Source organism: Acanthochromis polyacanthus, chromosome 22, assembly GCF_021347895.1.
Source record: "Acanthochromis polyacanthus isolate Apoly-LR-REF ecotype Palm Island chromosome 22, KAUST_Apoly_ChrSc, whole genome shotgun sequence".
Taxonomy (NCBI): Eukaryota; Metazoa; Chordata; class Actinopteri; family Pomacentridae; genus Acanthochromis; species Acanthochromis polyacanthus.
In genome coordinates this window covers 29,561,345-29,586,659 of record NC_067134.1, presented here as the reverse complement: position 1 = coordinate 29,586,659, position 25,315 = coordinate 29,561,345, and the positions used below count along the sequence as shown (strand labels likewise).

The 25,315-nt window shown below is 40.1% G+C and overlaps 2 protein-coding genes across 15 annotated transcripts in view; both read left to right on the top strand.

Annotated features, from left to right (window-relative positions):
- The first annotated feature begins 4,001 nt into the window (after positions 1 to 4,001).
- On the top strand, positions 4,002 to 11,754 carry LOC127531926 (uncharacterized). Its single transcript, XM_051942367.1, has 7 exons — positions 4,002 to 4,161; positions 8,882 to 8,996; positions 9,113 to 9,249; positions 9,354 to 9,421; positions 10,386 to 10,823; positions 11,001 to 11,700; positions 11,748 to 11,754. The coding sequence occupies exons 4-7, from the start codon at positions 9,418 to 9,420 to the stop codon at positions 11,752 to 11,754; spliced, it is 1,149 nt and encodes a 382-aa protein (XP_051798327.1). The 5' UTR covers positions 4,002 to 4,161; positions 8,882 to 8,996; positions 9,113 to 9,249; positions 9,354 to 9,417.
- The window catches only part of LOC110970971 (uncharacterized), a 162,413-nt gene continuing 148,817 nt past the window's right edge, over positions 11,720 to 25,315 (top strand). Inside the window, exons 1-8 of one of the 14 annotated variants that reach the window (XR_007939099.1) lie at positions 11,720 to 12,625; positions 12,745 to 13,008; positions 13,245 to 13,679; positions 13,884 to 14,288; positions 14,449 to 14,859; positions 18,485 to 18,892; positions 19,292 to 19,473; positions 19,702 to 19,737. Coding sequence is in view for 2 of the 14 variants with exons in the window: in XM_051942098.1 (XP_051798058.1) it covers positions 11,790 to 12,625; positions 12,745 to 13,008; positions 13,245 to 13,679; positions 13,884 to 14,288; positions 14,449 to 14,859; positions 18,485 to 18,892; positions 22,847 to 22,850 (2,763 nt within the window). In the remaining 12 variants the exon portion in view is untranslated. Of the gene's footprint in view, positions 12,626 to 12,744; positions 13,009 to 13,244; positions 13,680 to 13,883; positions 14,289 to 14,448; positions 14,860 to 18,484; positions 18,893 to 19,291; positions 19,474 to 19,701; positions 19,738 to 20,279; positions 20,319 to 22,439; positions 23,213 to 25,315 lie in introns of those variants that run through there. The other 13 variants (XR_007939096.1, XR_007939098.1, XR_007939097.1 and 10 more) reach the window with 13 other exon arrangements.

Genomic DNA, 25,315 nt, shown 5'->3' with positions numbered 1-25,315 from the left:
TTATACGTTTTCAACAAATAAAAACCTGAAAAGTGGGGTGTGCAATATTATTCGGCCCCCTTGCATTAATACTTTGTAGCGCCACCTTTTGCTGCAATTACAGCTGCAAGTCGCTTGGGGTATGTCTCTATCAGTTTTGCACATCGAGAGACTGAAATTCTTGCCCATTCTTCCTTGCAAAACAGCTGGAGCTCAGTGAGGTTGGATGGAGAGCGTTTGTGAACAGCAGTCTTCAGCTCTGCCCACAGATTCTCGATTGGATTCAGGTCTGGACTTTGACTTGGCCATTCTAACACCTGGATACGTTTATTTGTGAACCATTCCATTGTAGATTTGGCTTTATGTTTTGGATCATTGTCCTGTTGGAAGATAAATCTCCGTCCCAGTCTCAGGTCTTTTGCAGACTCCAACAGGTTTTCTTCCAGAATGGTCCTGTATTTGACTCCATTCATCTTCCCATCAATTTTAACCATCTTCCCTGTCCCTGCTGAAGAAAAGCAGGCCCAAACCATGAGGCTGCCACCACCATGTTTGACAGTGAGGATGGTGTGTACAGGGTGATGAGCTGTGTTGCTTTAATTTACGCCAAACATATCGTTTTGCATTGTGGCCAAAAAGTTGGATTTTGGTTTCATCTGACCAGAGCACCTTCTTCCACATGTTTGGTGTGTCTCCCAGGTGGCTTGTGGCAAACTTCAAACCAGACTTTTTATGGATATCTTTGAGAAATGGCTTTCTTCTTGCCACTCTTCCATAAAGGCCAGATTTGTGCAGTGTACGACTGATTGTTGTCCTATGGACAGACTCTCCCACCTCAGCTGTAGATCTCTGCAGTTCATCCAGAGTGATCATGGGCCTCTTGGCTGCATCTCTGATCAGTCTTCTCCTTGTTCCAGGTGAAAGTTTAGAGGGACGGCCGGGTCTTGGTAGATTAGCAGTGGTCTGATACTCCTTCCATTTCAATATGATTGCTTGCACAGTGCTCCTTGAGATGTTTAAAGCTTGGGAAATCTTTTTGTATCCAAATCCGGCTTTAAACTTCTCCACAACAGTATCTGGGACCTGCCTGGTGTGTTCCTTGGTCTTCATGATGCTCTCTGCACTTTAAACAGAACCCTGAGACTATCACAGAGCAGGTGCATTTATACGGAGACTTGATTACACACAGGTGGATTCTATTTATCATCATCAGTCATTTAGGACAACATTGGATCATTCAGAGATCCTCACTGAACTTCTGGAGTGAGTTTGCTGCACTGAAAGTAAAGGGGCCCAATAATATTGCACACCCCACTTTTCAGTTTTTTATTTGTTAAAAAAGTATAAAATATCCAATAAATTTCATTCCACTTCACGATTGTGTCCCAATTGTTGTTGATTCTTGACAAAAAAATTAAAATTTTATATCTTTATGTTTGAAGCCTGAAATGTGGCGAAAGGTTGAAAAGTTCAAGGGGGCCGAATACTTTCACAAGGCACTGTATATATATATATATATATATATATATATATATATATATATATATATATATATATATATATGCATCTTTTATACCACCGTTTTACAGGCATCTGCTTTCTTTCTGTTGGCTGAGCAGAAGTCTGTGTTAGTTTAAATAGTCTTAATTATTTAACAGGACATGATATGGAAGCAGACATTTAGGCTATGTGTGGATAAAACAACTGCTCAGTCAAACAGCCACTTAATATTTAGGCTACTTTACAATGTAAAACATGATCAACATGAAGTACCTCCATGAAATAATGCCGAGGTCTGACCTGTTTGAACAATGTTTTTATTTTTCATCTTAAGCTGCTGCCCCGTGTGCTTCTCCCCCGCGAGATTTCACCTAAATGAAATAACTTACTAGGCTGCCATTCTGACAGTTATTCCCTGTAATATTATTACGATTACAAAGGACTAGCTCTGCAAAAGTGGCTTATGCATAGTGAGGGCAGAACACAGCATGTCTTTAGAAAAAAAAGTTGTATAAATCAGACTGTAAATGATCTATGAACAAACCTCTGTGTAAAACCTTCAGAATGTTGAATAGAATAAATCTGGACCGTGATGAATGTTAGTAAAGATTTCTGGATCAATCTGGTCATTTTGAGGCTAATTTTGGTCGTGTTTTTATCTAATTCAGGTCATTTTTTTTGTCTCTTTTTGTTGTTTTTGGACCATCTTGGTCATTGTGTGGTTTATTTTGGTGATTCTGATTGTCTTTAAAGTTGTTTTTGTTTCAAATTGTTCAGTATGTGGCTCATTTTGATGGTTATGTCTCTGTCTTTGGCCAGTTTATGTCTGTAGGGTTGTTCTTACTAGAAATTTTGGTCATTTTGTGCATTTCAGTACGTTTTTAAGATAAAAATGGTGTAAATCAGACTGTAAATGATCTATGAACAAACCTCTCTGTAGAAGCCTGAGTATTGAACAGAATAAATGTGGACAGCTTGGTGAATGTAAGAGAAGATTTCTGGATCATTTTGGTCATTTTGAGGCTAATTTTGCTCATTTTGTGTCAGAATGTGTTTATTTTTGATCAGTTTACATCTTTTGGTCCATTTTTAAACCTGTTGCATCTTTTCATGTTTTTTTTTTGTGGTAATTTTGTTTATTTTGCATCAAGTTTTGGTCATTTATGTGTCTAATTCAGGTAATGTTACTTCTCTTTATGTTGTTTTTTTGTACCATTTTGGTCATTTTATGGTTCATTTCATGTGTCTGTAAGGTTGTTTTTGTTTCAAATTGTTCATGTTGCTCATATTAGTCATTTCATGTCAGTTTGTCCATTCTGTGACTCATCAGCCATTTCTGTCTCATTTTTCTTTTTTTTTTTGGTCTGTTTTGGTCATTTTATCCCTCATGTTAGTAATTTTGTGTCAGTTTAAGATTGCTTTTTTCATTTTGTACATTTTGTGTCTCATTTTTGTCATTTTGTTGCTAATTTTTGTGTCGGGTTTTGGTCATTTTTGTGTTTCATTTTTGCCTAATTTTCGTCCCATTTTGGCCACTTTTGGTCTCAAAATGACCGAAATGATCCAGAAATCTTCACTTACATTCACAAAGCTGTCCAAATTGATTCTATTCAATACTCAGGCTGATAGAGAGCGTTGTTCATAGATCATTTACTGTCTGATTTATACAACTTTTTTTCCCTAACAACATTCTGAAATGCACAAAAAGATCCAAATGAGATCGAAAATAACCAAAATTGAACAAAACCAACCTTAAAGTGATGCAAAATTGCTAAAATGAGAGATAAAATGAGCAAAACAGAAGAAAAGAAGAGACAAAAACTGAAACAGAAATGGCCACTGAGTCACAGAATGATGAAATAGACGTGAACTGACCAAAAGAACTAACAAGATGAACAATTTTAAACAGAAATAAACTTCATACAAATATCAGCTCTGAATATAGGTTGAGTTTATTCACATATTCATTCAGATTTATGTATATTTCAGTTTCATATATCTGAATTTAATTCGATATAAAGAAACCTAAGAACTGTGTGGCTGATAATCTTTGTTTACATTTTGATCAAGTAAAATATTTATTGTCAGTTTGGAAGAGAGACAAATATTAACATTTAACAGGTGAGAGGGAACTGAACAAGTGAAGGAGTGGTTTGAGATTTTCAGTGACCCAAACAAATGCAACACAGTCTAATTTTAGACTAAATAAAGTGAAGATTTGGAGCAAACACTTGAATGTTTTGGAAGCTTCCTGATAGAAACATGTTCAGGTTGTTAAAGGAAAACGTAAGAAGCTGTTAAATGTGATGAGTTTGGACAGAAGTGAAAATTTGTATTAGATCATTAGTATTTGATGCAGCACAGACATGATCCAACAAGAGGGGTTCAGTCTCAGAATGATGTTTGCAGAGGTGATCTATTGATTATTGATTCACTCCATATGAACGTCAGAAGTGTTCTTCAGCTGGTGTTTGTGGACCAACGGAGCCATCTGGTGGACATTACAGGATCCTACAAACATTCAGAGACACGCAGAGAAGTGAAACTAACACAGACACAAACCAGGAAATAATTTCAGTCGCCGCGTGGAAAGACACACGGACAAAGCACAGTCTGTATGTGGGAGAAACCCACCGAAGAACCTCTGTGACATCTGGAGGCAGTGGACGCAGCGACACGCAGGTAAGATCCAGGAAGAAGAGCTGAAAACTTTCTGAAAGGGACAATATGCTGACTTGTTTAATTTTCTCGAGGTGAGGAAGAAACCACACCCTTTAGTTCCTCATACAGAAGTGAAGTCTGGAGTTTTAAGCACAAAAACAGTTGAAGAATCATTTCTAAATCGGCCTGTAGTTCACAAATAAGCGTCAGTTTAATCAGTGCTGACGTCCTGATGGAGTTCGGTAAAGTTGGAAAGACATTCACAGATTCGGACTTCCGGCATCAATAATTAATAAGATATATGTTGTGAAAACATAAACGATGCCTCTTTCAAATCGTTGTAAGCTAGACAATGTGCTACAAGGCCAGTTTTTAATCAAAAATCGCTGTCTTTAAAGCTGTAGAAATAATATTGGTGTCTATCAGCAGCCGGCGGTGTGACGAGTGAACAGGGACCGTCTGCAAATTACAAACCGGTGCAACAGCGAAGAGAGACACAAATATTCAAAAACTTCACTCTGATACACTGTAGAGCCACCACATTTACTGAAGACATTAATTGGGTCCTTCTGGTCATAATACAGCTCTTGGTTTGATACTCAGTAAAAAATCTGAATTTTAAGGAATTTATATTGGTAGTAAAATTAAATAACTTCACTCTTCTGTACTGCAGAGTCACCAAAATCACTGGAGCCTTCAATTAGCTCCTGCTGGTCATATTTGCTGGTCATACTACAGCCTTTGGTTTGATATTAACTGTTTTTCATAAATTTATGGAATTTTTCTTATTTTATTATCATTTTATTAGTAATAAAATTCAGTAACTTCACTCTTATGTACTGTAGAAAAATTACACTCTGTCCAACCATCAGTTGGCTCCTGCTGATCAAACTACAACTCTTGATTTGATATTTAACAATTTTTCATGATTTTAAGGATTTTTGAAATTGTTTACATATCTCAAATATTTTTTGTTGTAACATATAAAAGTGATCATCCATTTTTTGGGTCGATTGTGGAACATTGATAACCAAAAGTGACAGAATTTTATTTTATTTGGGTTGTTTATCGCCATGTGAAGTTGTGCATAAGGTCCAGTGTGTGCAGTTGTGTGTGAATTTGAAGGATTAATGAGTAAATTAGCTTTGATGGCTCTTTTCTTGATGTATGTAGTGCTATACAGTGTTTCCACTAGGATGTTTTTCAGCAGCAGCAGCAGGCTGTCCAGGAGTCATGGTGACGCAAACAAATGACACTTGACTGCAGATTTTACTTGGACAATTTATTTACTGAATGGCCAGTTGACAACAGTAACAGAACTTCGAATCCTCACCCAAGAGAATATCAGATAACACCAATATACCAAACTAAACTGTTTAGACTCCTCAAGTACTGACGATTGGGAGGAAAGACCTTCTGACAAGGCTGCAGCGTTAATTGATTCATCTAAACCAGAATGTTAAACTGCTAATGATATTTTCCAAGTTAAGGACTGTACAGACAATACTTGGAAGTAAAAATCTGAAGGTATGATCAGCAGGACCTCTTTGATGATTGAATGGAGTTTATTTTTTCTACAGTGTATAAGAGTGAAGTTATTGACTTTTACTACTAATAAAAATTCCTTTAAATTATGCAAAAATATTTAGTATCAAACCAAGAGTTGTAGTCTGACCAGCAGGAGCCAGTTGAAGGCTCCAGTGAATTTGGTGACACTGCAGTGTATAAGAGTGAAGTTATTGCTTTTTTAATTCTAAAAATACCTTGAAATTGTGATTTTTTTTCTCCTACAATATCTTTATTATCAGATTTTGTAAATTAACAATAGAACACATATGTGCAAACACCCACACACTGCACCATTCTAACTCTTTGTATCATTCAATGATTTCTTAGCAAAACAAAAGAAAATAATAAAACAAAGCTGTTACAACCCCACTGTCTAGTGTAACCGAATTTTAACAAATGCAAATGAAAGCAATGAATTTCCAGAGTCGAGTCTGTTTTATTCTTGATAAGGGTAGGTTTCAACAGACAAAGTGAGGGATCTGAAAGTAAATGGGTGCTGCTGAAATTAAAGAAACAAATCGAACCAAAGTGGCCTTCTCTTGGAAGTAGACTCCACGAGACTGTGGGAAAAATAAAAATACATCAGACACAAATAAAAGCTCCAAATAGAAATACAAAGGCAAAAGCACCCCTAACTAAAGCTATCAAAGGTTTCAGATATGGTTTAACTTCACACTTCTGACTAGCTTCCAGCCTCACAGACGAGTTCACAGAGTCAACACGGACAGATCCCTTCCTGAGGAACTGCCACCGAATGCTGGCATCAACCATAGACTGTATATATAGTGGACGTAGCATCTGGCTCCAGAATTGAAGCCAACCCGGAAGAGTCAAAAACTTGCAATATCACGCCGTCCGCGAGGGTTCGCTCCAAAAAGCTTTTTCTCCATAGACCCCAATTCATTTTTGGAAAAAATAAAATTTGATAGAATGATTTTCTACAGCTCAGGATTTTTTCCCCGTTAGTTTTCACGGTCAAAATGAGAGATCAGGTGGCCGATCTTAAAATAAATCAATACTGAATTTTAAATAAATCGTTAAAGTTGGCGGAGCCAGGGGGCGTGGCTATACTTGATAGACAGCCACAGAAGCCTCTGCGGTAAAATGTGGGCGGGATAAGAGAGTCCTCAGCCAATCCTGCCCCTAGTTGCTCTCCGGTCCAGCCTGTTTGATGACGCTTTTTACGTCACTGGCTCCAAAAAATCCAAAACGGCGACCAGGAAGTAGCAAAATCCGGGCTTCATTTTCTCGGTATTGAAACCAACGGGTGACGTCACGGTTAGTTCACGCCTGGCATCAACAGGCCTTTTAACAGCTGCTGGACCCTCGATTGAAGCGGTCGTCCCTCCCCTGCTCCAATCCAACCTCAGCTCCAGATGTTGCAGGTGTGGTAGGACGGACAAGGAGGCGGGGCGACAGCAGCCCAGCACACAAAAATACAAATTACCAGACAGGGGGAGGCGGACAGAGGCACAGCCGTAACAAAAGCAAATTCAATAAATTTTTAAAAAATCAGTAAATAAATAACGGTTAAGCAAATAATGAATCAATGTAGAAATGAAGAATTATAAATTAGGTAAGGCAGTAATTAGAATCATAATATCAAAATGGAACATGTAAAATACAAGTCACTAGAAGTAAATGTAACTAAATACATTGCCAGATAGACAAATACAATATTTTAAGCAGGTCTCATGTCCTGTGTCTGGGATTTATGCTGACATATGGTGGAGCATGGCAGGAGTGATGTACACTCTCATTAGCCATTTATACTGCAATAGTTTAAATCTTGTATTTATTGTTTGTTTCTGTGCCTTTGAACAAGCTTCATTCCAATTTTCCTCGTCTGTTTCCTCTATCCATTATATATATAAAACTAAGTGTTGTAGCATGATAAACAAGAGCCAACGGCAGGCAGTAATGTTAATGACACTGTAGTGTAGAAGAGTAAAGTTACTGAAAGGCCGGCTGAGCATAGACACCAATGTTGCGACTTTTGATAAAACTGGCCTTGTAGCACAACCTCTACCTTACAACAATGGGAAAGAGGCTTCGTTTATGTTTTGACAACGTATATCTAATGAGTTATTGATGCCAGAAGTCTGGATCTGTGAATGTCTCTCCAACTTTACCGAACTGTTTGTTTTCGCCCATCGAAGACAAAACCAGCAGTGTGTGAGTAACTTCGGCGTCTTGACTTTTTTCAAGCTGTTTTTATTAGCATTAAGTTAGCTAACTTTGTAACGGTGCTCGCAAGAGTATCTGTTTGGAGCATAGACAGTATCATAAAGATTTTTATGATACAGTTCTTTTTGACATATTTTCCTTTCTAGCCAACTGCTTTCAACAGGTTTTAACTAACAAATGAATATAATTTATAAGCCAATAATCCATTGGGAATTGACTTTAATTTTCCTCTTTTACATGTTTTTTTTTTTTATGAGACCGGTGTACGCAACTTTGTTACCTACAGCTAAAGCTAACAAGTGAAGCTAATGGTCCAGTAGTAGTTATCTTGTTTTTTTCTGTTTAACATGTTTTGCTTTCTTTCCCTCAAGAGAAATAAACTGATGCATACAAACAAAACTAGATTATTTTTTTCTGTCCTTACTTATGATTGCATAAAAAGTCTGTAAAAAGAGTTCATACATGCTCTAATTCTGCTTAAAATCATCTTTAGTTTGGTTGGTCCCAGAGACTGTATTTGCTTGTAGCTTAAAGGAACTCTCTTGTATGTTGGTTGATTTTCAGTTGTCGTGTCTTTTAGGGACAATAAGAACTTAATCACAATATAAATCGTGTGTGTTTTAAAATTTTCAGAGAAGGTGAAAACGCTTTTCAGCCTTGACTAGATCTCAATCTCACACTTCCCCTGAAACTCGACGGGGACGAAATAGAAGCCTACAGACTTGTCACTACTGCTCGGAAAGCCTAAAATTCACCTCCCAAAATGCTTAAAGTCACATAAAAATGTTAGGATTCTGTCATCATTTGGATTTGATGTTTTTCCACAAAAGTGTTAAGCTGCCTTGTTAGAAGTTCTTGAAGATCCATCGCCTCCTCTTGTGGAAATGAAACATTACATTTGTTAAATATGTAAATATTTTTCATTTCAAAAGTTTCGCTGCTGGACAGAGGATCTATTCTACTTTACTGTGAAATCTATTCTCAGTGTGTGCAGACTGGAGGTTTCAAATTTCCACATCACAGTTGTGAAAGTTTCATACTGAACCATGGCTGGATCCAAAATGCTGTTTTAGAGTCATAAACCCTGCAGGTACCTTCAGGTGAGCTCAGACAAACTTTCTGTCAACAGCTTTATTTGTCTGTGTTTCAGCAAATAACTAGATTAGCATGAAATTTAATGTTTTTTTGGAATCGTGACCCTTTATATATTTTACAGGTGGCCTCAGTCTCATGTCACTTGCTATCCAACAATTCTTTGTGAGGCGGTTTATTTTCATCCCACAGAAAATGAAGAGAATCTCACTCGGCTCATGTGGCCTCCTGGTCCCAGTGCAGAGAGGAGCAGGTGTGATGGTGTGTGACATTAACCAATCATAGATCAAAGCTATTCCGACATTATTATTATTATTGTCTTACAGTTTTTTACTGTGATATTTTTCTTGTTTTTGTCTTATAAGGGAAATCTCATTCTAAAGGTGCTGAGCAGCTGATAGTTTGTCATCAGAGGAGACTTTGAGGCTGATGTGTAAGTGTTTCTCTCTGATTTACTGAGCAGTCTGCATGGAGCTGTGTGTGATGGTGTTCTTACAAATGTGGTAAACTTGTTTTGATGTCTTCAAACATTTTAGTTTGAAAATAAAACCATGAATCTATGTATAGAACACATTCCACACAATAACATGCCAATTTTCTGTTTCACAATATTCACAAATGAATTAAACACTGCAGATGAATAATAAGAAAAGTAAACATGATTTGAACATGATTCATTGATGTGAACAAAATGTACACATTATCAAATGCATATTAACACGTCCACAGCAAACTACAGTTTATTGGTCAGACCTGTAGAGCATTACTATGTGAGACTTAACAGTTCAGAGATGTTCAGTATTAACTTTACTTGGAGCTGTTAGAGTCTTTGGTGTGGTGAATAGTGTGTTTCAGCACTCAGCCTCAAAGTGACAATCCTGGTGGGTTTACAACTTTTAAACTTCCTCAGAAGCCACAGATTTAACCAGGTGTTTTACCTGTGTTTACAGACAGGATTAGTGTTTGGATCCCTACCTTCCCATTTTGGTAGCATATTCTTCAGTAGGACATGGATATCTATCATTGAATTAGTTATGGACTGGTTATTGGCCTGGCCCATTAATCAGACGTATGTAGAACATAATTAGACAAAGATGTTTCAGTGAAGGTTTGCCTTGAAATTTGTGTTATTCCAAATTTGAAAAAGGTTTTCATTTTTACTGCCAATGTGTATTGTTTCCTAATATAGATTATCAGTTTGATTGATTACTCAAAATCTTGATCAAAACTGGCTTAAAAAATAACACATCAGTACTCGCCTACTTTTAACTGAGATACACCATTAGAGTTGATGTTGAACTGCAAATATTGCTTCATCTAAGTTCCTGAGTAACATCTGATACATCACAGGCAGAGTAGTTATTGAACATTTGTTAATCTGGTGTCTTGTTCTGCAGGTCATTGGCGTTTGGTCTGTGTGCAGAACTCACAGGAGTCTGGAAACATGGCTTGTACATCACAGTCTGCCTTAAATTATGTCAGTAGAGCCAGAGGGCGCCTTGTGGGAGAATTACAGAATCTCTCTGTGATTCTGGAGAACTTGTATCAGAAAGGAGTTCTCAGTGATGAGGAGGTCAGCAAAATACAGACAGAGCGTGATGACTTCGATAGAACCCGAAAAATCCTGGACAAGGTCATAAAAAAGGGGGAAGCAGCCTGCTACGAGTTACTCAGAATTATTGACGTGACGAGGAAGAGGACTTTAGAGAGGCCGCCTCCTCTCTCTGAGAAAAACACTGGAGCTTCCACTGGAACCCAGAAGTTTGACCTGCACCACTGGATCAGCTGCTTTTCTTTCAAGGAAGAAACGCAAATGGATGTGGACTACCTGCAAGGTATTGTGAAGAAAATTCTGCTTCAAATGTGTCACATTTCTTATTACTAAATTTAGCAATTCTACATAATGCATTTTATTGTGTCTGTGTATAAATATTTGAAATTTAACAAGAGTTCAGGAGAAAACTGTGGTTTTGTCATATTACGTTTATTTTCTTACTGTTATTTTATTTTAGGACCAAGACCGTGCCACAGATATCAGAAAAAGTTGAAGTTTAAAGCACAGAAATTATCTAAAGAGTTTTGGAATGCAAGTAAAAAACTGTTTGAAGACAAAAGGAGGCCTGATCTGTCATACACCTCACTTGTATTGGATACACAGAAAAGCCCATCTCCATCTAAAATCAAGAAATGGAAGAGAAAGAAAAGTAAGATGAGTCGACCTAAGAAACTGAGGACATACATCCCTGAGGACAAACCAGAAATTTCCCCCACTGACCTTCTGAAAACACAGGAAGACATCCTCTTGGTCGGGAAGCCTGGAATTGGAAAGACGGCAGTCGTTCGTGAAATGTTGAGACTGTGGGCAGAAACGGACAACAGGGAGTTAGATTACATGTTCTACTTTGACATGAGGAAAATGTCCCAAACCACACCCGCTATGACCCTGAAGGAATTTCTTTTTAATAAGTTCAGTGAACCAGATGTAGGCGTGGATGAGGTTTTACAGGATATAAAGAGTAACTCTGACAATGTTACCATCATTTTTGATGGCATCACAGATCTGTCTCCATCAGTGGTGGAGGACCTTGTAGAGAAAGAACTACTACCTGATGCAAAGATCATCATAACATGCAGACCAGATGACGAGAAAGACTTCTTCTCTGGGGACTGTCTCAGAGTGGAGGTGAAAGGATTTAGTGAGCAGACCATAAAGTTATCTGCAACTCTACTTATCTGCAACACTCTGCGATGCACAGAAGGTTTTGAGCAGATTGGAGTTGCTGACTCTTTGCCATGTACCAATGTATGCTCTGATGGTGGCTGCCTGCTCTTCATCAGAACACTCTCCACAGCCATGCACTATAACAGAAATCTACATTGACATTGTTCGTTACTGCCTTCAGGTAAACAGCAACAAAACAGAAGATCTAAACACCTTCATCAAAACCAAGAGAGAGGAAATATTGTTTTTGGCTGAAATAGCTTTCAATGCAACTCAGGGAAAAACTGTGAACCTGAATGAAGTGCCCTGTAAAGACAGCTGTGTCCTTTCCTTCCTGAAACCACTTTTTATCAAAGTCAGCCGAACTGAAACAGAAACTAGACACGTATTCCTCCATTACACACTGCAGGAGTTTTTTGCAGCCATGTGGCTCTTAAAGAATCCTGATAAAATCAGGAATGTTTTTCAGCAGAGCCTCACTGAGGACAAGAAACACATGAAACATTTGATCCCTTTCATGTGTCGACTGTTGAACAAGAAGAGCCCAAGTTGGATGAAGTGTCTGGTTCCAGTTGAGGAGCTCAACAGTACATCTGACTGGTTCTTCAAGGAGCTCATAACCACATTTGTCCCAGATGTGGTTGACACCGAAGACAGTGGGCTTGATGTCGACACGTTGTTCTTATGTCAGTGCTTGTATGAGTCCCAGAGTCCAGAGGCATGCATCTACCTTCTAGACAAACTGGACTACCGTCTTGACCTCTGTGGAGAGAGTCTTGATCCTTACCTCTGCTGTGCTGTGGCCTATGTGGTCAATCAGTCGAAGGGACGGAAAATATGGTTGAACCTTGATGATGTCACGATATCAGAGCGAGGAATGAGACAACTGTTTGGATGCCTTCAAAATATCCAATGGTATGAGTGAGAGTGTGTTTTTAGTGTCATATTACTGCTCAGGCTGCAAAATACAGTATAATGAGAATGATATTCTACTGCGGATTTGTTTGATCATGAGGTTATTCTTTAAACTACAGGTGTGACCCTTTGCCACAGCAGCTGTGGAAGATTTTCCTTCTCAGTGAAGAACAGATGGACTTTGTCAGCTTACTTAGCCTCATTGAAAATCAGCTGCACCTTCCAGTGGAGGGTAAAAAACAGCTGTTTGAAAGAGCTGTGGAAGTCATGAAGAGGATGACAACAAATGTCAATGTCTGCCTCTACTGGGACAGAGAAACTCCTGTCTGCCAGAGTCTGTGTGAGTCCTTAATAGAGGCTTTGCCATACGTCAGCTCACTCAGGTATGTAGTTTTAGTCAAACTTTGATTCCACATAATTTAACCAATCTGTCAATGTTAAAATGTAAGTCCTTCTGTCTAGAGTTATGCTCACACAAATCCCATCACAACAATGGTGCTATTAATAGGATGACTGAATCCTGTGGGTTAAAGGTGTGAGCTTAGAAAAAATTGTTGTTCTGTGATGAGTGTTCAATTGTGTTGCTAATGAACTTAATAAACTTTGTATTTTTATGCAGCTTTAGGATGACCACCAGAAGTCCAGGTTTGTGGAACCATGAGCAATTCCATGGGACACTGGAGAGGCAACAAAGGAGACTGTTACTGGATTTATGCCTGAAGGCAGCACTTCACAATGAGCAAAGCTTCCCAAATGCAGTGAATATGCTCCTCTCATTGTTCCCTCATCAAAGTGACTTAAGTAACCTCTATCTCGATCTGTACCAACATGTTAGGAATGAAGGATTTTTGAGTATCCTTCCAAAACTGAGGCTGCTTTTCCAGTCATCTCCTTCAGTGTGGTCCATAGACCTCTCAGAGAGAAAGACCTCCATCCTCCTGGAAGTGCTGAAACTCCAATCAGAGAAGAAACCAGTGGAGCTGACAGGCTGGTCACATGAAGAGAGTGAAGTGAGGAGTTTCCTGCAGTGTCTGCCTTATATCTCACAGCTCAGGTAAATGATCTTTTTCATGATTTCTATTTTCACAAGAAACTGCCTTTCTCTTTTCAGTTTGTCTTGGGGTTTGTCCTTTTGATTGATTCTTTGATGCACAACATGGGTCAAAAATGACCTAAATCCAATGAAAAATGGGTATCTCCTGACCCATTCTGTGCATCAAAGGGTTACAAAATATTCTTTTTTTCTTTATGCTTTTAGTGTTGTGCCACTGTTATCAGAAACTTCAGAAGAAATCAGGTTCTTGGGGAATCTGTTCTGTGCAGCAGCAGAGAGAGAAGAGCAAACAGGAGAGAAGATACTGGAGCTGTTATCAGTGTGCACATACAAAACATTTTCTCTAAAACAAAAATGGTGTGATTTCCTCCTGGACCTGTACTCTTATGAGGCTAAAACAAGTTCAAGAGTGCTTCCATCATTACAGTCAGTTTTCCAGTCAACTCCTGCAGTCTGGTCCATAGACCTCTCAGAGAGAAAGACCTCCATCCTCCTGGAAGTGCTGAAACTCCAATCAGAGAAGAAACCAGTGGAGCTGACAGGCTGGTCACATGAAGAGAGTGAAGTGAGGAGTTTCCTGCAGTGTCTGCCTTATATCTCACAGCTCAGGTGAATGAGTCATAATGTTTTTCATGATTTATGTTTTTTCTGCCCTGTTTGAGAGGTTCTTAGTAGAGATTAAAATATAACAAATTTCATACCAGAAATTATAGAAAAGATTCAATTCTTTTTAATGGAAAATAACAGTATTTTAATTACATGATTTCAGTTTCGTGCCTCAGTTACCAGAACCTCAAGAAGAACCCAGATTCTTGGAGATGCTGTTCTGTGCAGCAGCTGCAGAGAGGAAGCAGCAGAAACGAGAGAAGATACTGGAGCTGTTATCATCAGTCTGCACATACAAAACATTCCCTCTCAAACAGAAATGGTGTGATTTCCTCCTGGACCTGTACTCGTATGTGACTGAAACAGGTTTCAGAGTCCTTCCATCATTACAGTCAGTTTTCCAGTCTGGTCCTGCAGTCTGGTCCATGGACCTCTCAGAGAGAAAGACCTCCATCCTCCTGGAAGTGCTGAAACTCCAATCAGAGAAGAAACCAGTGGAGCTGACAGGCTGGTCACATGAAGAGAGTGAAATGAGGAGTTTCCTGCAGTGTCTGCCTTATATCTCACAGCTCAGGTGAATGGATTATCTCTTTAACGATTTCTGATTTCTGCTATCTCATTTGAGTGTTTCCACATACAGATTGAAATGTAGCAAATTTCATACTGACATGTATAAATAAGGTTTAATGCACTAGCAAGGACCATGCCACAACAAAGCGAGTTGGTAGCTTTAGTGAGGAACGGTAGTGTTGGATGATGTGGAAGACTATAGGATGTAAGGATGAGGATGGATGTGAATGTTTTCTGGTTGGCTGGTTGGCTGATCTGGGATACCATGATGTTCAAAGCTTGAGTGAAAGGCAGCTGAATGTGGAGGTTCCGTCTCGGGTGACACTCTTCACTAAAGACTGCAATGGACCTTCCCAAGTTTGTGATCATGACATTCAGTTGAAGGTGGACTTGACCAAGGTCATTGGCATTGTTGCAGGTGTATGAACAACATGTCAGAGATGGCCAGTGGCCAAGAGCTTGAATTTTTTGGTTGAGTTGCCTGTCCTGGATGTTGTGGATATTGCTCCCAGAATAGCAGATAAGTATGAACTTCTTGTTGAGATCCCCAGAGAGTTGTCGCTATTTTGATTGCTTATAGTTCATCAAGATGGAAGTGGACTGAAGGTCAAAAGGCCTAGAACATTCTTCTGATGGAGGGATGATGAAGGGATGATAATAAAGGAGGACTTGAGGAGGGATGAAGGAGAGATGATGGGAGATGGAGGAGAGATGGTGAGAAGACAATGGAGGGATGGAGGAAGGAACAAGAAGGGATGAAGAGATGGTAAAAAAATAGAATAGAATAGAATGCCTTTTATTGTCACTATACACAAGTACAATGAGATTTCGAGCATCTCCATCAGTGCAAGATACATGTAATAAAATCACAAAAAGGATAAGTTAAAACAGTTAAAAAGAATAAAAAGTGCATGGTCAGTGTGATATTGCACATTAGAATAGTCCGTATTGCACAGTAGACGGTTTTGAGGTAGTCTTGGGGGGGGGGGTTGGATTGTCAGTGCATGTTTGAATTCAGAGTGGTGATGGCTTTTGGAAAGAAACTGTTTTTGAGTCTGTTTGTTTTGGTTCTTATGCACCTGTAGCGGCTTCCTGAGGGCAACAGGACAAACAGATCGGAACCAGGGTGGAAGTTGTCCTTGATGATGTTTCCTGCCCTTTTAAGGCAGCGGGAGGTGTAAATGTCCATCAGGGAGGGGAGGGGGCAGCCGATGATTTTCTGTGCTGTCTTAACAATCCTCTGAAGCCCCTTCCTGTCTGCCATGGTGCAGCTGCCGTACCACACTGTGATGCAGTAAGTCAGCAGGCTCTCAATGGACGAGCGATAGAAGGTCGTCAGCAGGGTGGGGTCCAAGTTGTTTCTTGAGAACCCTCAGGAGGTGTAGCCGCTGCTGCGCCTTCTTAATGATTGCCGTGGTGTTGTCCGTCCAGGAGATGTCGGAGGAGATGAGGACGCCCAGGAACCGGAAGGTGTGGACCCTCTCCACACGCTCACCGTTGATGTAGAGGGGAGCTAGGTCGGTGCCGAGCTTCCTAAAGTTGACAATGATCTCCTTTGTTTTCTTGGTGTTCAGAGCAAGGTTGTTTTCTGAACACCAAGCTGCCAACTTCAGGACCTCCCCTCTGTAGGCTGTCTCGTCTTCTCCTGAGATGAGTCCGACAACTGTTGTGTCGTCAGCAAACTTCACGATGAGGTTGCTGTTGTGGGCCGGACGACAGTCATGGGTGTAGAGGCAGTACAGGAGGGGGCTCAGCACACAGCCTTGTGGGGAGCCGGTGCTCAGTGTCTGCGTGGAGGACAGGTGGGGGCCGAGTCTCACAGCCTGGGGCCGGTTGGTGAGGAAGTCCTTTATCCAGGCACATGTGAGAGGGGGGAGGCCGAGAGTGTCCATTTTGGTGATGAGAATGTCCGGAATGATTGTATTGAAGGCAGAGCTGAAATCCACGAAGAGCATTCGGACATAGCTCTGCTGCTGCTCCAGATGTGACAGCGCGGAGTGTAGAGCTACAGCGATGGCATCCTCAGTGGATCTGTTTGCACGATATGCAAACTGGTAGGTGTCGAAGTCTGGGGGGAGATGGTCCTTGATGTGCTGGAGGACCAGTCTCTCGAAGCACTTCATGATTATCGGAGTGAGGGCCACAGGATGATAATCGTTTGGGCTCGTGGTGGGAGACTTCTTAGGTACTGGGATGATTGTGGCGGTTTTCAAACAGGGCGGAATGACTGCCTGGGCCAGGGAGAGGTTGAAGATTCTGGTGAAGATGTGGGTGAGCTGGAGGGCACACACCTTGAGCACTTTACCAGGAACACCATCAGGGCCAGCAGCCTTCTTAGGGTTCACTGCCAGGAGCACCCGTCTGACTTCATGCTCGCTGACAGTGAGTATAGTGGTGCAGGAACTGGGTGGGGGTGGAGGTAGGTCAGGGGCTGCTGAGTGTTGCTGTTGTGATGATTCAAAGCAAGCAAAAAAGCTGTTTAGCTCCTCAGCCAGTGATGCACTCAGGTCTTCTGTTGTCGTAGTGCCGCCCCTGGAGTTTATGATGTCATAAATGCCCTGCCACACCGCACGTGTGTTGTTGCTGGACAGGTGAGACTCTATGCACTTCTTATGGTCCGCCTTTGCTTTATTTTTGCTTTACAGAGACATTCCAGCCATTGAGATGAGGGAGGGATGATGGGCATGAATAAGAATGATAGGATGTAAAGAGGAGGGATGATGAAGCTGAGGGAAGGATGTTACAGAAAAGGAAGAGATGATGGAGATAAGGTGGGGTGATGAGATGAGGGAGGGATGATGAGTGATGGTGGGGCTTTAAAGAAGATGATCAAAAAATAGAGGAGCAACGATGAAAGATGTTGGAGGGTTGAAGGAGATAATGAGGACTGAAGAAGGAATGAAAAGGATTGAGGAGGATTGATGGAGAGGGGATGATAGTGATGGAGGAGGAATAAGAAGATGGTGGAAGAAGACTCAAGAGATGACAAAGATACGGTCTCAGGATAGAGGAGGGATGACGAAGAGATGAGAAGGATAAGGAGATGGAGGAAGGATGACAAAGAAAGGCAGAGAGATGAAGAGATGACAAGGGTTGGAGAAATGACGACGAGATGCCAGAGGAATGGCATGGGATGATGGACGGATGGTGGGGAAGGGATGGCAGAGATTAAGGAGTGATGAATGATGGCCATGAGGGAGGAATGATGAAGAAATAGTGGAGGGTTGAAGAAAATGATGAAGGGATGGAGGAGGAAAGGGAAGATGGGGAAGAGGGATAATGGAACAATGCTGGAGGGATGACAAATGATAAAGGGTTAGAGCAAGGATGACAATGAGCCACTGGTTGGATGAATGAGATGAAGGAGGGATATTGGGGGAGCAAGTATGAACTCGCATTTGGTTGATTCTGGAGAGTGGTAAATTGGGCATGGATCTTGTACTGAGGTGCTTTACTACTCAGTCTGCTGTTGTGGTTGGATTGTGGAGGCAGAGGTGTCTTGCCTGTCAGGTAATTAGGCATGTGGTTGAGGTGCATGGCCGTGCTCCTGAAACTAAGTTGGCAAGTTAGCGTTAATTTCTTTTTGATCAAAATATGCATAACTACTGTGCCACTTGTTATGATTTCAGTTACCAGCCTCAGCTATCAAGACCTTCAGAAGAAACCAGATTCTTGGGGAATCTGTTCTGTGCAGCAGCGGAAACAGACCAGCAGACAGGAGGAAAGATACTGGACCTGCTTCCATCTCTGTGCACTTTTGAAACATTCCCTCTCAACCAGAAATGGTGTGATTTCCTGCTGGACCTGTACTCTTATAAGACTAAAATGGGCTTAGGTCCTCCTCCATCATTACAGTCAGTTTTCCAGTCAACTCCTGCAGTCTGGTCCATAAACCTCTCAGAGAGAAAGACCTCCATCCTCCTGGAAGTGCTGAAACTCCAATCAGAGAAGAAACAAGTGAAGCTGACAGGCTGGTCACATGAAGAGAGTGAAGTGAGGAGTTTCCTGCAGTGTCTGCCTTATATCTCACAGCTCAGGTAAATTATTATTGTTTCCATGATTTCCGTGTTCACTGGAAGCTGTCTTATCTAATTCAAGTGTTTCTCCTTTGACATTTATGTATTAAAGGAAATTTGATGTTACAGTTTAAAGAAAATTTCATTTTGATTAAATGTGTAGATTCAACAATTTTAATCCTTATAATTTCAGTTTCATGCCACAGTTATCAGAACCTTCTGAGGAAATCAGGTTCTTGGGGAATCTGTTCTGTGCAGCAGCAGAGAGAGAACAGCAGACAGGAGAGAAGATATCGGAGCTGTTATCATCAGTGGTGCAGATACAAAACTTCCCCATTTAAGGAGCTGTGGTGTGATTTCGTACTGGACCTGTGCACTTACGGAATTAAAACACGAACAATTATATTTCCATCATTCCAGTCAGTTTTCCAGTCAACTCCTGCAGTCTGGTTCATAGACCTCTCAGAGAGAAAGACCTCCATCATTCTGGAAGCGCTGAAACTCCAATCAGAGAAGAAACAAGTCATTCTGACAGGCTGCTCACATGAAGAGAGTGAAGTGAGGAGTTTCCTGCAGTGTCTGCCTTATATCTCACAGCTCAGGTAAATGAATTCTACTTTACACAATCTACTTCATGCAATAAGAAATTAATAAATTTCTCTTATAAAACTGTTTTGAAATATTCCTGTGATATTTTCATGAGAATTTATGCTGGCTGATTCTGCGTGGAGGATGAAATAGCGGCAACAATTTCATATGAGAGTTGAGAAGTTTTTCTTGTATTTGATCAAATTAACATGTCATGTGTTTTGTAATTATTATAATTTCAGTGTCATGCCGCAGTTATCAGAACCTTCAGAAGAACCATGTTCTTCAGGAATCTGTTGTGTGCAGCAGTAGAGAGAGAACAGGAGACAGGAGAGAAGATGCTGGAGCTGTTATCATCAGTGTGCACATACAAAGCATTCCCTCTTCCTGAGATATGGTGTGATTTCCTCCTGGACCTGTACTCTTATGAGACTAAAACAGGTTCGCGAGTCCTTCCATCATTACAGTCGGTTTTCCAGTCAACTCCTGCAGTCTGGTTCATAGATCTCTCAGAGAGAAAGACATCCATCCTCCTGGAAGTGCTGAAACTCCAATCAGAGAAAAAAACAAGTGGAGCTGACAGGCTGGTCACATGAAGAGAGTGAAGTGAGGAGTTTCCTGCAGTGTCTGCCTTATATCTCACAGCTCAGGTAAATTATTGTTGTTTTCATGAGTTCCGTGTTCACTAGAAGCTGTCTTATCTAATTCAAGTGTTCTCCTTTGACATTTAAGTATCAAAGGAAATTGATGCGAGAATTTAAAGAAAATTTCATTTTGATTAAATGTGTAGATTCAACATTTTTAATCCTTATAATTTCAGTTTCGTGCCACAGTTATCAGAACCTTCCGAGGAAATCAGGTTCTTCGGGAATCTGTTCTGTGCAGCAGCAGAAGAGAGAAACAGCAGACAGGAGAGAAGATACTGGAGCTGTTATCATCAGTGTGCAGATACAAAACTTCCCCATTTAAGGAGCTGTGGTGTGATTTCGGTACTGGACCTGTACACTTACGGAATTAAAACACGAACAATTGTATTTCCATCATTCCAGTCAGTTTTCCAGTCAACTCCTGCCAGTCTGGTTCATAGACCTCTCAGAGAGAAAGACCTCCATCATTCTGGAAGTGCTGAAACTCCAATCAGAGAAGAAACAAGTCATTCTGACAGGCTGCTCACATGAAGAGAGTGAAGTGAGGAGTTTCCTGCAGTGTCTGCCTTATATCTCACAGCTCAGGTAAATTATTATTGTTTTTTTTATTTATACACTGCTCAAAAAAATTAAAGGAACACTTTGAAAACACATCATTATTTCCAATGTGGGGAAAAACAAACTGGATATTTTCATTGATATGGACTGGATAATGTGTTAGGAATGAAAAGATGCCACATTGTTTTGATGGGAGTGAAAATTATCAACCCCCCAGGAGGGCTAAATTCAAGACACCCCGAAATCAAAGTGAAAAACTGATGTGGCAGGCTGTCCATCTTCTGAATTCCTTGGCAGCAACTCAAAATGATATTGAGTAGTTTTGTATGGCCTCCATGTGCTTGTATGCAGCCTGACGATGGCGGGACAAGCTCTGAATGAGACGATGGATGGTGTCCTGGGATATCTCCTCCCAGAACTGGACCAGGGCTCACTGAGCTCCTGGACAGTCTGAGGAGCAACCTGGTGGTGTCTGATGGAACAAAACATAATGTTCAAAGGTGTTCTATTGGATTCAGTCAGGTGAGCATGGGGGCCAGCTAATGGTATCAGTTCCTCATCCTCCAGGAACTGCATGATTCTCTTACCACATAAGACTGGCATTGTCATGCACCAGAAGGAATCCAGGACCACTGCACCAATGTAGGGTCTGACAATGGGTCAAAGGATTTCATCCTGATAGCTAATGGCAGTCAGAATGCTATTGTTCAGTCTGTAGAGGTCTGTGCATCCTTCCATGGATATGCCTCCCCACACCATCACTGACCCCGCCACCAAACTGGTCATGCTGAACAATGTTACAGGCAGCATAACATTCTCCACGGCTTCTCCAGACCCTTTCATGTCTGTCACATGTGCTCAGGGTGAACCTGCTCTCATCTGTGAAAAGCACAGGGCACCAGCGGTGGGACCTGCCAATTCCTTGCGTTCTATGGCAAATGCCAGCGAGCTCCACGGTTGCCGATCAATGAGCACAGGGCCCACTGGAGGATGCTTGGCCCTCCCGACCACTCTCATTGCATCTCTTTCTGATTTGTTTGGTCAGAGACATTCACACCAGTGGTCTGGCTGGATGTCATTTAGAGCTATTGCCAGTGCTCATCCTGTTCCTCCTTGCACAAAGGAGCAGATACCTGTCCTGTTGATGGGTTGAGGACCTTCTACAGTCCTGTCCAGCTCTCTTAGGACTAAACTGCCTGTCTCCTGGAATCTCCTCCATGCTGTTGAGAATGTGCTGGGAGACACAGCAAACCTTCTGGCAATGGCACACACTGATGTGCCATCGTGGAGGAGTTGGACTGCCTGTGCAACCTCTGTAGGGTCCAGGTATCGCCTCATGCTACCAGAAGTGACACTTACCCTAGCCAAATGCAAAACTAGTGAAAAACAGTCAGACAATATTGGGAAGGAAAAATACGTCAGTGGCCTTCACCTGTAAACTCATTCCTGTTTTGGGGGTTGTCTCATTGTTACCCCTCTAGTGCACCTGTTGTTAATTTATGAACACCAAAGCTGCTGAAACTGACTAAAAACCTCCTGTTACTTACTTGACCAAATCAGTATCCCACATGTTTCACTGACTTGATGCAATACTTAGATTAATAAGTGTCCTTAATTTTTTTTGAGCAGTGTATATAACTTCTGCATTCATGTAAAGTCCTTGTCTAAATCAAGTGTTTCTCCTTTTTAAGTATAAAAGTTAACTTCATGCTACAGTATACAGAAAATTTCACTTTGATTAAATGGGTATATTTTTTTAATCTTTGTAATTTCAGTTTCGTGCCACAGTTATCAGAACCTTCTGAGGAAATCAGGTTCTTCGGGAATCTGTTCTGTGCAGCAGCAGAGAGAGAACAGCAGACAGGAGAGAAGATACTGGAGCTGTTATCATCAGTGTGCAGATACAAAACATTCCCTCTAAAACAACAATGGTGTGATTTCCTGCTGGACCTGTACTCTTATGTGGCTGAAACAGGTCTGAGAGTCCTTCCATCATTACAGTCAGTTTTCCAGTCTGGTCCTGCAGTCTGGTCCATAAACCTCTCAGAGAGAAAGACCTCCATCCTCCTGGAAGTGCTGAAACTCCAATCAGAGAAGAAAGAAGTGATCTGACAGGCTGGTCACATGAAGAGAGTGAAGTGAGGAGTTTCCTGCAGTGTCTGCCTTATATCTCACAGCTCAGGTAAATGAATTCTACTTTACACCATTCAGTCTATACAAGGAGAAATCCATGAATTCTGATGTCATTGTACTGATTGAAACATTTCAGTCATATTTCTTTGTCATCACTTTTATATTTCTACATTCTGACTTTATCCACATGGGGTCATATTTCAGTTCTATTTCATCTCTGCTCATTTCAGAGGGAAACATTGTTCTCTTTCCACCACTGTATTTATTTAGTGTTTTAGTTACTTTTTGTCTTTGAGTCTGAGATTTCTCTACATGTATGATCAGTTTATGAAACTGGCTGTATTATAGATGAAACAAGCCAACAGGATATAAAGTGAAGTCATTTATATCAGTTTCTAGAGGGTTCTTCCATCTCAAATCATCAGAGGTCTTCTGATTAAATATCTCCATTTAGATAAAACAAATTATTATTGAATTTAAATTTGTAAAATGGAATGTGTGAAATTTTAGGTTTATGTATCAAATATCTTCTGCGATCAAAGTTGTTTAAAAATGTCCTGTTGACCATCTTTCAGCAGAATTTTTTCACTCAGTGAAATTTGAGGCTTCCAGAAATGTTCAGTTTTATTTCTTGTCATGTCATTGATTCAGAATCTGGAATATTGGAAAAGTAATGAAATAGTTTCTCATTTTGAGTGAGTTGAAATATGAATAAAGTTAAAGTCATCATGAAATGTTTCATCTTTGAGCTTAAATTCTGATAATGCAGAAGTCAACTCATATTTTCTGAACCACATGTAGCTGAATGTCACAATAATACAAAACTAAACACAGAATACTTTTAATTTGAAATACTTGATCACAAAATGAACAAGTTATTTTCTTTTATCTTTCATCACTGATAGAGCAGATGTGACAATTTTTACCACAAAAACAAAAATGATCCAAGTAGAACAGAGTTGTGGAGTTTCAAAATGCTTCTTTATAAATAAATAAGACAAATTCTTTTTGAATAAAAGCATCTGACATCATTTTCAGTCTCCACAAAATCACCTCAGTGTATTGTCCTCCTACTTATTGCAGAGATGCTTGAAGGTAAACTCTTCATCAGTCACTCTAAATATTCATGTTGTCACACTTGAACTTTGTCAGAGTCCAGCTGTGACTTTGGTCTTGAAGTTTATTCTCAGTGGAACACAAAGCAGAGGATCCATTTTGTTCCTATCAAACACTTTCCTTCATGATGATAAATTTAGCAGTGAAGTGTTGGTCACATTAGTGGATGAGATTAGCATTAAATATATGTCCAGGTATGAAAATGTCCCACTAGAAACATCCCACTATCCAACAGATGAGTGGATTTGGTTCTATTCTGCTGCTGTCATCCTCATAATCTGATGCAGTGATAATTCCTAAAGAAATGACACCAAACTACATGACAAGTCTCCTCCAAAGCTACATTTATGTCTGCAAAGTGGGTCTGAAGATGACAAATATGCCCTTATTAAATATATACATATATTTTCTGTGTTATATTTGGAGAAGAGTTTATAAACTGCAGAACTCTGTTTGACTTGGATCAGTATTTACTATTTTCAGTTTTTGTGTTTCAAGTTGTCAAAGCTGCTCAGTTCTGAAAGTTCAATGGAAATACATTTCTTTCCATTTTTGTGACCAAGTATTTTATATTCAAAGTGTTCTTGGTGTTCTGTGTGTATTATTGTGACATTCAGCTACATGTGGTTCAGAAAATATCACTGGTTGAGTTTTGCATCAATATTTTATTTGTTAATGTGAGTTCAGAGATGGAACTTTTCATGATGGCTTCAATTTTTTAAAATGTTTTGTGCCACTTGTAATCAGAGACTATTAGATCTACTTGTCCAATCTTATCAATTCTGAATTATTGACATGATGAGAAAAGGAGAGAAATGTTCAGGTTTTTATCTTGAATAGTTTCTGGGATATTGTTGTTCAAACAACCTGAAATTTCATTATGCAGAAAAAAACCTGCTGAAAATGGATCGACGGTCCATTATTAAACTAAAGCATTTATCTCAGAAAAGATTTGATTTATCTGAACAGAAACACAACACAGACAATGAAAAACTCTGACATGTAAAGTTATTGGGTTTGTGACTATTTTAAGAGTTTGAAGATGAAATGTGTAACCTGTAAAGCATCTGTTACTGCACTGATGAAACAGGAATCATTCCTCATGTGGAATTGTATTTCTATGACTGAGATGAAATCATTAAAACATGTTTTTCTCTTCATTTTACAGAGTTCAGAAGAAGTTACCTCTCGATGAAACAACCAGGATGTTTGTGAATCTGTTCTGTAAAGCAGCAGAGAGAGAACAGCAGACAGGAGAGAAGATACTGGAGCAGTTATCATCAGTGTGCAGATATAAAGGATTTCCTTTAGAATACATGGATGATGATGATGATGATGAAGATTTTCAATATCAGAGTGATTTCCTGCTGGATCTGTCTCCCATGTGAAGGACTATGAGACT

Coding starts and splice junctions, on each gene's coding strand:
- LOC127531926 (XM_051942367.1), top strand. Junction 10,824..11,000: donor GGATGTGGACTACCTGCAAG/GTATTGTGAAGA, acceptor ATTTTATTTTAG/GACCAAGACCGTGCCACAGA.